This window comes from Melanostigma gelatinosum (genome assembly GCF_949748355.1).
Source record: "Melanostigma gelatinosum genome assembly, chromosome: 7".
NCBI classification, from domain to species: Eukaryota; Metazoa; Chordata; class Actinopteri; order Perciformes; family Zoarcidae; genus Melanostigma; species Melanostigma gelatinosum.
In genome coordinates, this window is record NC_136640.1 from 14,017,246 (window position 1) to 14,032,829 (window position 15,584).

Genomic DNA, 15,584 nt, shown 5'->3' on the forward strand with positions numbered 1-15,584 from the left:
GGGACCCTTGATAGTCGACGATAGGATCACGTTGCCTTTCAGGAGCCTGAATGCGCAGCCGCTGCACGCGGTGGAAGGGCAGAAAGTGTAACGGGAGTTTGGTTACAACAGAGAGAGGATGGTGGCAGAGATGGCGAGCTGCGGAGCGGCTTGTCACCTGGAGGACGGGTAAGTTGTTGCTGAACGGACACGTGTTGACCACTGGCTGTAACTGTACATCAGTGTTGGTGTTTCATCGTGTGCAGCTCAGACAACATAAAGCCTGCAGAGGACGCAGCGCGAAAAATCGCGTCGTGTCAACACAGGAAGTGTTGTCTTTTGTTGCAGTCGGTGCTCATCTCGTTGTGCATTTTATTCAAAAGAAACGCATCTGAAATGATTGCGTCTTCGTTATAAATACGCACAATTTAACGCAAGATACAAAGAGGAAGCAGCCGGACAGACGGGATCCCTTTGTTGGTGTCTCTACGCTGCTGTGTTGTTACACTGAGATGACTCACTGACAACAATGTAACATATGCTGTCTGGAGCGAACGAAACATGCAGATGTAAAGCGATTATTTGATCAAGTTATTTACTAAAGGTTGATAAACTCAGAAATGACGATAGGAATATTATAGGAGAGATACATAACCATATGTGTTTCATGTCAATGTAACCTCATCATACAGTGGCCTACCAACAAGCACGCAAATATGGCTTCCTGCTTACAGTTTTTAATTATGGTTGATGATGCGATGGAAGACAGGCGCCATGGGACACACATGTGTTTTACTAACATGCTGTGCTATTTGAAATACATCGTTATTTAAAAATGATTCATACCAAGCTCTTTAATAGTTGTACAATATTTACTAACAGTTGTATTGTGAACCACAGACAGGTGAGGTGATCCAGATGACTCATCGCCATGGTATCACTGGCCTGCTGAGGAGGGCTGGAAAGTCCCCGAGTAAACAATACCATGCAGCGTTTTATACACTTTGAAATACAACCTTTATTGAGAAAAAAATATGAATCCAATGTCCACGAGAGACATGTAAGTTTAATTTAAAGGAAACTTTATTTGGGAAGAAGCAACACAGAATTAGTTTGTTTGTGGTTTATGACCCACTATAAACATATTGAAAGCAGTGAGGTGTAATATTAATGTTAATGATTAAAGAGTTTCTTTTTGTACTCCTGTGGAAGAGATGCGTGCCAACTGATGCTCGTTTATCTACGTTTGTCTCTTTTCATTGTGTTTATGGGAGGTTGTAACGGTTGTGCCTTTTATCTTTCGTCCAGACACAGGCCGACGCCCCTCACGCAGGATTCTGTTGTCATATGTTGTGGGAGGAAGATAGAAACAAGTGAGAGCGGAGAAAGCCATGCAGCCGGTTTGTTCAGTGTCTGTAAACATTTGAATTACGAAAATGCAAACTTTGCTCAGAGGAAGCGATATTGCCATGGCAACTAATGTGCCTCTGTGTTGTTGAGGTGCGACTGACTATTGGGCAGTCTTTCCTGGACAGATGTTTAACAACAAAGGAAACCACTGGGCCTTATCAGGATTAACAGACGGCAAATAAAAGACCACAATTTGGTCAGCGTTAATAACCCTGATCTCTTGATGCATCATTTTACTTATGGTCACCCAATATATGACCTACTTTTTTTAAACCTGCTGGTGGTGAACTCGTTGTTCTTGTGGGGTTGGCTTTCTGTCTTTTCCCCACCGGCGGATCTCGGGCGTGTTGCGTCTTGTTGACGCTCAGACTGCGTCAACAGGTTGCACCAGTTCAGAAACACCATCTGAACCATTGCACTTGGACTTGGCTCACTGTTTGTTTGACATGTACCTTCCTGGATAGTCGAGCTCATGTCAAAATATTTAGAGAGCTAAATATTCAGGAGGAACTGGTATTGATGTCTGCTGTGCAGGGCTGGGCGATGTGGTTGAAAGTCGTGTTGAAGCGCTTTGAGTGGTCATGGGACTAGAAAAGCGCTGTACGGGTACAAATCCATTTAATGTCACGTTGTTAATACGATTTTTGAATACAGATATGGCAGATGTTTGCAAAATTGCATGCAATAAAATGTGTCAAGTTTTGCTTTACATGCTTTACTTTCACGTGTGCATAACAAAACTTTCAATTACTGATTTTGTTAGATTTAATTACAATATTTTTTTAATTATTGAACACCATATGATCCTATCATCACAATATGACACCACTGGTATTACACAAAGGAATACATTGAATATAAATCGTCCAACCCCCTTTGTTGTGTCTGAGTTATGAAATATGAAAAGGTGTCCAAACCAGTTTAGTTTAATGGCAAATGAACCCCGCCAGTATCTTTCCATGCCTGGCTTCCTGTGCTATTTACACTGCCCTTGGGTTTGGGTGGAAAGGTGCATTCAACAGGATGGGTTGGTGTCAGATGTGTGAAAAAGTGAGATGCAGGCCATCTGTACACATTTCCTGTTTTTCTAACGCATTCGACTGCCTGTGTTCCTATTCGAAAGCAGAAGTGGTGAACTACAAGAGCCTGCAAAGCACTTTCAACCTCTAAACCGTCCCGTACTTGTCATCACACCTCCCTGTCATGAGTGTAATTTGAAGTGGTCTGACTGTTATCTCCTGTGCCCCACAGAGACGGAGATATCCCTGCACTTGAAAACAAAGGTAAACATCGACCCATTTTCATTCTTTCCCTCCCTCCCTCTCAGGGGCGGACTGGGGGGAAAAAGTGGCCCGGGAGTTACTGTCAGACCGGCCCACTCAATACACGGCGCGCTGCCCACTCAATGCACGGTTTTTGCAGCAGCTCACTCTTTTCTGCAACACCGTCTATGATTTTCTCACTGTCCAGCATCTGCAAAACATCTGTCTGAGTAGCCATCAACATAAAAGCCTCCAGGTGCTGTTGAGAGAGCGAGCTCCTGAGCCTGTTTTTGATATATTTCAGCGTCGAAAAGCTTCGCTCGCATGCTACCTGTGTGACAGAGAGGGTCATCAGGAACCTGTATGCAAGGCCTATGATGTGGTATGCATCTGTCAGGAGGTTGTACTGCTTCAGAACTCGGTAGCAACAGATTGGACAGTCCTTGCAAGATGAGCACTTTTTGTAAACCATCTCTGCCTCTTCAGCCTCATCTTCAGCATCCCTCCGGCCGGCTTCTGTTGTCTTGGTTGTGTACTCCTCAAATACTGATGCCTTCAGCCTATCCCACTGTCGTGCCAGACGTTTGAGCTCGCTTTGTAACTCGCATAGTCAAATCAACGTAATTAACACAATGACAGCCACAAAGTCATAAGAACCAGTCACATATATTCATATGACAACAAAGCACATCAATCCAGCAGACCTGCAGCGGATCCACCACACAAGAGCACGAGCCATCAAATATTATTCATAAAAACGTTACTGCAGATGTAAAAAAACAAACGCAGTTTGTCACTTACCAAATTCTTTGTTGACAAAGAATTGAATCCCAGTACATCGTTTCAGTTCCAGTAAGAAGTCCTTCTCGATTCATGGACGCCGTGACAGTAAAGCCGCCCCTGTATTTCACCGGTCTACGGCGGCCATTCGCACCTCCGCGGCCCCGCCCCGACCGCCGCCCGGCACGAGCGCACGGCGCAGACCGCGGTTATGGAGAAAAGTTTTTAAAAGCACCGTAGTGTCCAGCCGTGCTATGGCATCCTCGGATCGCGAGGAGTAGTATAATGTCAGTTTATACTGTTGATGCAGTTTTCACTGATTATTGACTTTCGGTATTAGAGTCAATTGAACGTGTTCTGTGAAGCATATAATATAGTCGGGGCCGGCGATGTCAGAGACCGGCCCAAACCCCGTCGGCCTACCGGGGATTCCCCCGGTATCCCCGATGGCCAGTCCGCCCCTGCTCCCTCTCACTCTTCTCTATCTCACTTCACTTTGTCACACAGCACACGTAGGGCTTCATGTTTTGTTTACAGCTATGTCTGTCCTCTGGCTTCTGCATCCCCAACTATTATTCAGCACTGCTTTTTGTTGTCCTTCTTTTCTTTAACCCTTCCCACCTTTCTCTCGTCTGACAGTTTGGCCTCCCTGATTTCAATATAATTTGCCTTAAAGGGCAGCAGGACTTATGCGCAGTCATATATGATCACTTGTGTCCCTAGTTTTGCATTTGCTATTTTTAATACTGCACACCAATACACAAAATGTTTTCCTTATCACTGACGTTTGCCTTTTTTTTGCCTTTTGTTACCAAATTTATCAAGTTTTCGTCTCTTCAGGCCTCAAAAAGAATATTCAAATTCAATTGGATAAAATCGACCTGGTAATACTAGATTGTCATACAACTGGTGATGATTAGGAATGCAGTGATGTAACTTTTTCTCTCTTGATACCGTTTATAACACACCAGCTCAATACATATTACCGATCCAATATGAGTGCTCGATTTTTAAAACTTACATCATTTTTATCTAAGTTAACACGAGCCAAGACATGCATGTGGTGCTTAGTATGATGTCGATGGCCCTCTGTGTCTTACTGAATTTAACTTAATTGTGTGAATCACACACGCACCTTTTTATGCCCTTGGTTGTGCTATTTTAATATTTTGTTGAGACCAGCAGATGGCAGGCAATACCCATGAAACTATCCAAACCTTTGAGGCTGTAAACAAGTGTGTGGGTGTGTGTTTGTGTGTTTGGACATGCATGTGTATCTCTGCGGGTGTTTTATCTCCACCTTGTTTGTCAGTCTGATGAAGGGAAGCGGCCATGCCAGAGTGAAGAGGGATGCCTGCTGGTTCAGATGAGACAGCAGCAGCAGAGAAAGAGATTGGCCATAGGAGGCATATGAGGACAAGCAGAGAGCGATGGAGGCGGGAGAGTGCAGAGAGAGGTGAAGCAGACAGATCGGGCTTAGCGGAGGAGAGAGAGATTGATGAGGGAGGTGTTGTGAGTGGAGCAGTGCTGGCAGCATCTGCTTGTTAGTCTAAGATAAAACTCTGTGGGCCAGAGAGGATGGGCTCCATCCATTAGCCAGCCAGGCACTCAGCCAGATGGCCCGGTCCATGGACAGTCACTGCTGCTGGGAAGAGAAGAAGCAGCAGCTCCTCTGGACCCATCTGTATAAATGTGCCAGAATGTTAATGTATGGCACTTACCACTGGCTTCTTCACAGGGTGCCAGCGTTCCGCTGCTAAGGAATGATGGCTACGTAAAAGCAGGGGGTGTAAGTCAGACATGCTGAGGGCTTTTTTGATGAGTAATATGGATGAAAAAACACACATTGCACAAACAGAGACGTAAACTGCAAGTAGAGGTCTGTCACTGGGGCCGCGCCTGTTAAAAGAAGAGCCCCAGTGACAAAATGTAAAACGCTTTACACATTTCTCACACTTCAATCTACCTATGTCTGTCGATTATTATCTCCTTCATGTAAGGACGGTTTATATGTTGTGAGTGTTGCGTTTAGCAACAGGGCATGTAGCTGCACCCGAGGTTTCCTCTGCGTGAGACGGTAAAGATGCAGAATGTATTTATAAAACAGTTTTACAGTACTATATTAGATCGAAGAATATGACTAGTGGCTTTACATACTATTGGGTGTTGTTTGTTTCTGTTTTTACTGCAGAGTTATGGTTCCTGTTCCGGTGAAATTGACACGAGACACTTTACTGCTGAGCAATGTAATAACGACAGAATGATGAGGATGTTCATGATGCTAGCAAAACATTAAAAGTGGTGATGACGATATGGTTAACAAGACATTTTGAGAATGATGTAGTAATCGTAATCACTGATAAGATGGGATATACAATGACTTTTCATCACATTTTGACATCATTGCATCAGCTTTTACAGACCAAACAGCACTAACCTCAAAACAATTACTAATCTGTTACAGATAACCTGACAGAAAGTGACAGCAGCTCAGGTAAGCACACATCTCACACCAACAGGTTAACTCACTTGTTTTTCCCACAACTCATACCAAAACATGTCCATCTGCAGAAAACCTCATTTCATCTGACATTTCATTCCTTTTTTTTATATACGGTACAAGTGTTTTTTTTCTCTCCTCACATTTAACCTTTGCGGCATGAATCGAGCATACATTGGAAATTCAGTGTAAAATTCTCAGCTCATTGTTATGTCTTTTACAACTTGATTCATCAAGCAGAAAACAACGGGACATCCGCTGAAGAGAGCTCGGAGGAGGAAGATGAAGAGGAGGAGGAGGATTCTGGTGAGAGACTCACTTTGAACGACCTTAACAGAAGGTTTTTGCTCAATCACTTATGTCACTCTCATGTCTGTATGTTAAATATGAAACTGCAGCCAGGAGACAGCTATCCCTGCTCAGGTGGTAACTTCATATTCACCAGACAGACATTAGAGTGCTGGTCTTCACATCCATCTCAGCAAGAAAGTGAATAAGCCTATTTTTCAAAATGTCAAATCATTTTTTAAATGTATTTACACGTTTTTTTGTGCGGGATGATGGGAAAAACATAGTAACAGCCGACAATAACATGGTACAAATGTGTTGCGTGTAGGATTTCAAGCCATGGCTAATTTGTGACTCCTGTCCCTGGTTAGGCTTCTCTGCTTCAAAAAGATGTGACATAATTAAATAAAACATTCATATTTACATCACATTACAATCATTTTACATCTGTTCCATATGTTTATGTGTGCACGTGAGTTTGCTCCCTAATTCATGGCAATATGCATGCATGTAGTCTTTATGAGTATGTATGTGTGCCTGATCATATTCCTTTCATTTCCCTGTTTCTCAACCTTCTGTCCCGTATTTTGACTTCCAGCAGAAGGCTGTGCTGAGAAGGATGGAGGAGAGGAAGGTAAGAACCAACACCGTATAATCAATCCTTGAGAAATGTTTGTCACCCAAGGATTTGACAAGATAACGAGTGAATGGGGATACATTTTTATCTCCTTTGTGATCTTTGCAGAAAATGAAGAGGCTGATGCAGAGGGGTCTAAAAAGGGTGCGACACGACAAAATATTCAGATCTTCCTCGTCAGACTAAGCAACAGGTCTGCTTTATAAAACTGTCTCACATCCCAATGGCCAGGCCAGCGCTCACAACTCGAAAAAGTGTCGGCCAGAGGTTCAACACAAGCTTGCAGCACTTGACATTTTGATTTTCATATGATGAAATCGGACTCATTACTATTATTTCACCCTCTAGATTCAGTCTCTGGATGCAAAGCAGATCTTTCCAATGGGAAGGGTAAGCCGATCATAACGCATGTTTCAGCACAACGAATGTTCTGGAGATTGTGTGACATATCCTGTAAATAACGTCACGTTTCTTTTCTCAGACGTCCTGACAAATGAGAGGCAGTTCATAATATGCTGTGAAAAATGCAAAGCCATCCAGCAGGTGAGCTCAGAAACCATTGGAAAAAATGTATTTACCGGTATACTCTGTATTTTATTTGTAATTATACTTGATCGTACTTTACTTCCTTCGGATTTATTTACCATGATTTTATAATTGTCCAAACAAAGAGACAAACTGTGTTGGTTTGTTTAACAGAGCCACAGCAATGAGCTTGTTACCCCCAGGAGGATCTCTAAGGGACGATTACAGTGAGTACGACAGTGCGTCTCTGACACTCATCTGGTCTCTGCACATTTATATTGATGCTATATGCACAGCGTCACTGACTCTGTGTTTGTTTTTAGGGTGCAGCTTGAAGGGGAGGGCACATACCAGTGTTCAGTCACTGGCCTGGTGTTTGAAGCATCGGAGCGGGTCCTAGTGCGGTACTCTGTCTTGTCCTGGTCAAAGTTCGGTGCCTTCCTCCGGGACTCCTGGAAATTTGCTGGACCCATCTTTAACGTGGACACGGTCAATAAGGACGCTTCTGTCCTCACGTCCATTCAGTTCCCTCACTCCATCTGCCTTGCCGGTGAGAATGAATATCAGGGCTGTCACGCTCCTGCATGTCTCCTGTGTTCAATATATAATTCATAATTATGGTCTCCTCCTCCTGCGGGGAGTCCGTGGCCCTTAAGAAAACGTTATGAACATTCAATATTACCATTAAAGATGTTGTCTGGAGGTTCTCTTCAAAGCAAAGGTGCGATTCTTGATTAATTATGACCCATCTTAAAATCTTTTACACAACATAGTTCATTTGAGTGCATATCATAATCTTTTATGACTGATTTAAAGCTGCTCTAGGCGACACATAAAATCTTCTTTTTCCTTATTATCGTCACACAGATCCAGATAATGAGATGACATTCAGTGTGCTGCACATAAAGGCCGACCGTCCGCTCATCGAGCCGACAGTGGACCACTCGGGTAGCCACGTTAAGTGGAATGTGACGTCCCTTTCACCCGTGGGTCCCATCATTCAGACGAGCCAATCTGTAGAGCACCACGGCGTGGTCCTGGTCTACAAGCAGCTGTGCAGTGACAACAACAACAACAACTACAGCTTCCACATCTACCTGGCCACCAACAGCTCATCTGACATCAAGGTGAGCGTTGTTGAATACTGCATGTGGCTCTGAATTAATCTCTTCTCCACAACAGATGATTGGCAGTTTTCCTTCTCCTTACTTGACGAGTGCAGCACTGTCGAGGCTGTCATTGGTCTTTACGTGCATTTTAAAAACTGATAGAAACATGACAGCTGTTTTGGAAATGTGTTCAAATTCTCCGAAATGTCCTGTGGTTGCAGGATTCCACTTTCAAACAGGCATTTTAATCCATGTTGGGGAATTCTACATGTCAGAGTCATGATTGAAAAAAAGGTCTTGGTTAACGTGGAGAGTTGCCATCATTCCACTCGGTGACGTTTCTGTATCTTTTCCTGTAAGGTTATGAAATACTGCAGTTACAGTGCTGGATAAAGTGCACACAAGGTTGATCTCAATGTGTGAATACACACACACACACACACTTTTATTAAATGCTTTTATGAATCTTATGCCAAGCTTTTTACGACGGTAATATATTTCACACTGAATTACAATTTCTTACTCGTATTGAAATAAAATCTGTTAAAGATCCACCTTTTAAGACTTGAAGTGAGCCACGTTGTGTTTGTCAGAAAAACAACCTGTTCATGACTGCATATTTAGTGTTTTCATTTTGGAATTTTTTCCTTGCCGTGCAAGAGCCCAAAGGTAGGAAATACAGACCGACCCGAAGAAAAACAACACAAAGAAATATTCCATTCATGAAACCATTGTCTGAGTCTCCCGAAATCAATCGTGACTTTTAATCATGACAACTGCTCAATGTATAAAACTCCAGCAAAATGCCGTCAATTATGAGTGGGAAAAGGAGAACACAGTCAAAGCAAAACCTAACTTTCACTTCTTGTTTAGTTTTATAACTGCAATGGCTCTGATGCTATGAAAAGTTATAGAATATGCACCAAATGTCCAGATTCTGGATGAGGTTATGCAGCATACGGCAATGAAAAAATACTACGATATACAATATTATATTATTGAAAAGCAGTAGTTTCAGCATCTGGCTGATCATTGACAATCTGAAAAAAACACCTGATATATTTTGCAGATATTTCCAGATAAAAAATGTCAGTGGTATGTATTGGAAAGGTATCGATGCCACTGGTGTGTGTGCTGTATTACTGGAAGTGCACCACATAATTCTGACAGCTACACGACGATATTATCATCATTTATTTGTCATTTTCTTACACTATACCGCTGAGGAAACTCTGGAGGTGGGTTTGTGGTTGTGTGTTTGGGAGGGTGCAGGTGGTGATCATACTTAATTTATTATAAGGCACAAATGACAGTTGTGTAAAATATAGCAATTGTTTTCCATGAGCATGCACACAGACCAGGGCTGAACTGTGAGTGTCTTTTTCTCCTGAGGTTTTCCACTCTGACTATGGACAGTGTATTTCAACGAAGGTAACCACCGTTCAGCGTGCTCATGACACTACAAAGGTGTGACTTGTCTTCTGCCTCTTTCTTCCTGCTGTCCCTTTTGTAAACCAGGATATTGGCAAACAGGTGCGGGGCTACAAGAATCGCTACAGTCGGATAGAGAAGCCTCCCACATGTAAACTGGATGAGGGGACGTATCGTCTCCTGTGCGAGCCAGAGGGCGAGATCAAACCTCAGGTGTGTCTCTTGGTTTGTACGTGTGTGTGTGTAGGGCGGTCACAATGTCAGATTCCCGCCACACGATTATAAAGGCCAACAATTCATGATTCTAAAGAAAATTAAAAAAATCAGTTCAGGTTGTCGCTTTCTTCGGCAAATGAATTATACTCAAAAAGTCATTGTATGGTGTCATAAAAGTCAGTGTAGTGAGTCATAAAAAGGCAGAGTATAGTATGAAATAAAATCGTAGTTTAATATTCTATAAAAAAGTCATAGTATGTATAGTAAGTCATATCAAAAGTCAGTATTGTAAGTCATACAGTAGTAGGTCAAATAAAAACAATCATAGTATAGTATGTTATAGTATCGTAAGTCATATAATACTCACAAATATATTTTTAACTCGACTAAGGGATCACATTGGACTGTCAGCAACTGTTTTATTTTATTTGGGGGTAAACCTTTCGGCTCGCTAAGACAAAGCAGCCAAGAGGACAGAAGACAGGAGGTTCTTCATTCTTTATGAACTTCACTCGGAAGTGTAATTTATTTTGTCAACATTTTACATTTGTTTCCAGTGAGATATTAATGATTTTACATGTTGACTTTGTTGTTATAAACATAACTGTTGCTGCTCTAGAAACAATATTTGATATATTTTAAATATAAATTCTAATGCTGTTCTGAATTTATTTGTTTTTAAAATTCTATGTATTTTTTTTAAAAGCAATGATCTAGTCATGTAGACAAGCAGAGTATTGATAATAGTATCTTCTAGTTGTATTAAAATGATAAAGATAACTCTCCAAACCTGAAGGCCACCGTAGTTCTCTAGGGAGAACAGGGGAGGGGTAAGCAGACAGGTATTTAGTTGGTTGCAATCTGCAACACACCAGTTCATGCCACCAAATCTTACACACTGTCCCTTTAAATTATGATTAAAGCTACTACGAGGATCATTCTTGTTGTGTTGAATTTGGCTGTCCCTGTGGACAAAACAAAGCTCCAGATTACCTGTAGAAAAAGAGAATTTGAATGCGCCGTCATGGTTCTAGTTCTCCCGTGCCTGCCTTCCATCCAGCGGGCCCAGCACTACGGCCTCCAGCAGCATGTTTTCAGTGTTGGAGTCTGAGCTGAAGGAGTTTCTGGTGAACGTACATGATTTCACGCGGAATCCGGACTGGTGGCACCGATGACAAGCATCAAGAAGAACTATATAGAAATAGCCAATCTTCTTGCTGATGTACATTGAGACCATTTAAAAGTTCTGTACAGTAACTTTAATGATATATCTATTTATGTGTCTCTGTGCAGGATTTGAAATTCACCCTTGCGGTGACCAAGATGAAAGGCTACTTTGAAGCTTTCTTTGAGCAGCCTCCTCCCTTTAAATTGTCTCTCATAGAGACTAACACTGAGGAGACCGTATGGTCCGGCACCATCAGAGAAGGTACCACTGCATTTAGTCTCACACTGAACATGTCTCTTGATTTGCAGGTGAAAAAACAGATCTAGGAGTTGGAAGTTCAAATCAGATGTCGACACCTTTTCACACATATTTCTGTTTATCGGACAGCTGATAGTAACAAGAAACATTTGCAGATTTTTTTTCTGCAAAGAAACCAAACGGTTTCTCCACATGTTTTTGTGCTATCAAGTTTGAGTGTACTTTGGTTTCTACTCCAGAGTGGTGATCTTTGTCTTTCTACTCGACACTACTAGGTGACTGTGTGGACAACACAGAAAAGAAGCCAAGGAAAAGGACGAGCAGTAAGCCTTTTGTTTTTCTTGTTTTTCGATTTGATTTGTCATCACAACATGCTTTCAGCTTTTACAGGTTGACTCACACCATATATCTTTCTCATAGTGTCGAGGCTGAATCTCAACCCCACAGAGAGAAAGCCGGAGCACGCGGCTGCTTTGTGCAGTCGACACGCTCCAATAAGAAATCTACCAAGACTGGTTTACAATTATAAGGAATTTAATTCCACTGATGCAAGTACGATTACAGTTAAACATTGGAGTACATACTCCTACGAAATATTACAATATTAACCCACTTTGGAAAAAACTACCTCTGGTCCCAGGACACAGCCGTCCCGCAGATCCACACACTAGAAAGAGGCAGAAAAACACTTTCTAACCCGCCCACATATTCGTTCGCGACTCCTCCCTTCCGTCTATCTCAATTTCTATTGGCTACCTACCTACTCTCACACCTCAGTAAACGCCTGTCTTCACATCTCTCTCTCTCCTGAGCAGCTAACACATTCAATGATTGTCAGTTATTGTTTAATCCCGTCTATAATAATCCTTCAGTATGAAGGTTAAACTTCTGCAACTTGGCAGAAGCTTCATGTCTTTTAGCTACTATTCCTACATCACTTTATGTTTATCTTAATTATGCATTCCCAAAACCCTTATGATTATGACTAATTATGAATTATGAATTATTAAACACTTTTATTATATCTACTAACTACAGTTTTTTGCTCAAATTTCTTACAATAGGCAGACAGAGGAGCAGCAGCCCCTCAGAGGAAGAGACGGCCTGTAAAAGGCCTCGGTTTCAGGACGAGTCAGGTGACTTTTCTAGTCTTTTGCGAATTACTGATTTGAGAAGAACTTCAAGCACACACTTAGTTTTGCCCCAAGTCAAAAGAAACCCAGATGCACCTGTCTCTCTAAAACTATTCTGAAATAAAGCACCTCTACGTGTTGTGCGTCCTTTTCTAGATGGAGTGAAAACAGGGATGACTCTGGATCAGGACATGTCAGAGAAGCAGCTACTGCAATTGGCCAAGCGGCTCGGGAAGGAGTGGAAGCAGGTGGCCATCTTTTTAGACTTGAACTCCAGCGAGCTTGATGACATCCAGGCAGCAGAGAAAGATGTGACCATGCAGAAGCTGAAGATGCTGGTGGTGTGGAAGAGCAGAAGGCGGCCGGGAGAGGCCACGGCGTACCAGCTGGGGAAAAGTTTGGAGGAACTGGATGACTTGCCAACTGAGGTCCATCAAACACTGAAAGGTAATTAACTGCAGACATGCATATTAACAATAGATGTAATCATGATGGATAACCATAAACACTAGGGCTGTGTATTGACAAGCACCTCACGGTACGATATGTATCGCGATACACGTGTCACGACATGACATATAAAGTGTTTTAAGTAAAGTTGTCAGTTCACAGTCCTTCCCATTAGTCCAGGTTCAGTTTTCAGTACCTCCGCGACGTTACTGCCTGTACGGCTCTCGTGCAGTGGTGTCGTGATGTGGTGTGTGACACAATCGTAACATTCGACTCGGCGGTATAGACGTCTTTACGCCGCACGTCAGGGCTACTCTCTCTGCAGGGGGAGCGAAGCCTTGACACGTTTCATCACCTCTTAGTAAATCCTGGGCACTGCACTGCTACATCCATCGTGTGTCGGCAGGAATGATTCAGGATCACATAGCGCAGACACTTAAGGGTCTCGAGTTTGGATGTGGGAAAATGGCTCAAGTGCTACAACGTTGATAAATTCAAGCCCCTCATTGAGGTTTCGTCTACATGTATGCAATTTGGCAGATGTAAAATGTGGAGACGTACAAAAAAATCCTCTTAGTTATCCTGTAATGTGATGAAAGGTTGTCAAAATCTTGAGTTTGCATGCAACGCTGTTGGTGTAGCAGTGAAAAAGCAAGTTTTTTTTGTTGCCATAAAACAGATCTTCAGCACACATTGTGCAATCTGCCCAAAACATTGTTGGAAGTCATCATTGCACTCAGCAAAGAGTTCCTGATTCATTGGTGTCTGTTATCCTCACCCTCTGCATTTTAGCCCCGCCCACTTTCATAACTCATGGCACTTTAATTGTGTGTTAATGTTTGTTGTTTTTGTTTTTTTTCAGACATGGTGAACAATAGAGCAGCTAAGTGAAAGCGATTTGCCTCAAATGGACTGTTGAATTTTTGTTGCTCCATCATCAGGAAGAAAAACCTCAGGAATACAACAAAGCAGACAAAACATTAGTTCTTCCAAGTTTGTGTTTCTCTTTTGAATATTTTCTGGAAATTAAACTGATTGATGGGTTTTTGTATTGCCGCATTACATGAAAAGGGACACTTTCTTAACTTCGATGGGCATTTTCCCTTATTTTGTTGAAAATGTAGTCCTTTGATTCTGTAATACAGAATCGAAAAGCTGCAGCTAAAGCTTCCCTTGTATAGACAGAATTTGATGCTCAGCATTAGTCGTTTAAAAAATGACCAAAAGAGGTCGAGGGCATTGAGGTATATAGTAGCTAATTATGTAGCCAGAAACATTTATATGTAGGTGATGCAGTGTTGAAACTGCAAAAAACACTAGAAAAATCCAAACGGTGTATCTAATCGTTTCACTTTTGTTTGTGGGAGTTCACAGGCATGTGCATGTGACTGTCCACAGCGTGACGGACTGAAGTACGTAGCTATTTTGTGTGTTCATACGTTTTTATATTCGTCCTGTACATATCTTTTTTTTACCAACTATTTCAAACCTGTGATCTATTTTTTTAAAGTCGTTTTTGTTGTGTTTACGTATGTCTTGTTTGTATTTGAAAACTCTGAACTTGTACGAAATGGAGTTGCAAGACGCCCTTAATCATGTTTATTTTAACTTGAATTATGAATCAATTACTGTGCTGTGACTGGAACACACATCTTAAGTATAAATGTTTAAAAAAATTATCACAAGCATTTGGATGCACAGTTTAATTCAACTTTTCTACCTGTGTTCTACAGCCTGGCAACATTCGTAGCTGTACGAGTCATGTTTTTAAGGCTTGTTTCACAAAAACAAGCTATACCGTCAGCTGCCTGTGGAAACATTTCAGCAAATTTTTCTCAGCATCCCTACATTAGTCAAAGCTTTATTTCTCTTTTGCCTATTTTCAAATGACGCTGTTTCCAGACATCTCAACACTATTTGGTAAAAGCTGCAGGAAAGGCATCTGGATTGTTGAATATTTTAGGGTCTTCCATGCTGATGTGATGCAGTAATGTTTACATTCAGAGAATGGGGTTACTTCCTTAAACAACATACCACCAAAAATAGAGTCTGTTCTTTTTTGCAGTTGTTTCTATCATGTTTGAGTCTCTCCAAAGAATTGTGGAGTAATTGTAAATATTAAAGCAAATGTTGACTGAATAAATCTTTTTACTTAATTTCAGTGCTGTCGGTTCCATTTTCATTTGCACCCATTTCCATACATATATCACTTCAGCACTTCGAACCAAACAATACATAATCTTAAATAACAATAAATCATCAATAACATCACAGGCCATTCAAATTAATAAATGTAATAAATAGATCTCAAATAAGTTGTTTTCTGCAGCAGGTGTGGTGTAGAGCACTACTTAGTCAGTAGTTGTAAATGACCGTAGTGAATGACCAGAAAGGCTTGTCAAGTTGTGATAAATTAAAGGTGTAGATATATTGTGGTT

At 41.6% G+C, this 15,584-nt stretch overlaps 1 protein-coding gene across 3 annotated transcripts; it reads left to right on the forward strand.

Moving 5' to 3' along the window:
* Positions 1-33: 33 nt before the first annotated feature.
* On the forward strand, positions 34-15,260 carry LOC306779718 (uncharacterized protein). Of its 3 annotated transcripts, none has more exons than XM_079271699.1 (17): positions 34-168; positions 2,641-2,672; positions 5,896-5,925; positions 6,172-6,237; positions 6,818-6,853; positions 6,965-7,000; positions 7,205-7,246; positions 7,338-7,399; positions 7,556-7,608; positions 7,705-7,931; positions 8,249-8,508; positions 10,009-10,134; positions 11,431-11,566; positions 11,839-11,886; positions 12,628-12,699; positions 12,853-13,143; positions 14,009-15,260. In XM_079271699.1, exons 1-17 carry the CDS (start codon positions 119-121, stop codon positions 14,035-14,037), a joined length of 1,596 nt encoding a protein of 531 aa, XP_079127825.1. In that variant the 5' UTR covers positions 34-118; the 3' UTR covers positions 14,038-15,260. The 3 variants fall into 3 exon arrangements, with proteins under 3 accessions (XP_079127825.1, XP_079127826.1, XP_079127827.1); XM_079271700.1 differs by having other exon boundaries at positions 6,821-6,853; XM_079271701.1 differs by lacking the exon at positions 12,628-12,699.
* The last annotated feature ends 324 nt before the right edge of the window (positions 15,261-15,584 follow it).

Coding starts and splice junctions, on each gene's coding strand:
- LOC306779718 (XM_079271699.1), top strand. CDS start 119: ATGGTGGCAGAGATGGCGAGCTGCGGAGCGGCTTGTCACCTGGAGGAC. Junction 6,854..6,964: donor GAAGGATGGAGGAGAGGAAG/GTAAGAACCAAC, acceptor TGATCTTTGCAG/AAAATGAAGAGGCTGATGCA. Junction 7,400..7,555: donor AATGCAAAGCCATCCAGCAG/GTGAGCTCAGAA, acceptor TTTGTTTAACAG/AGCCACAGCAATGAGCTTGT.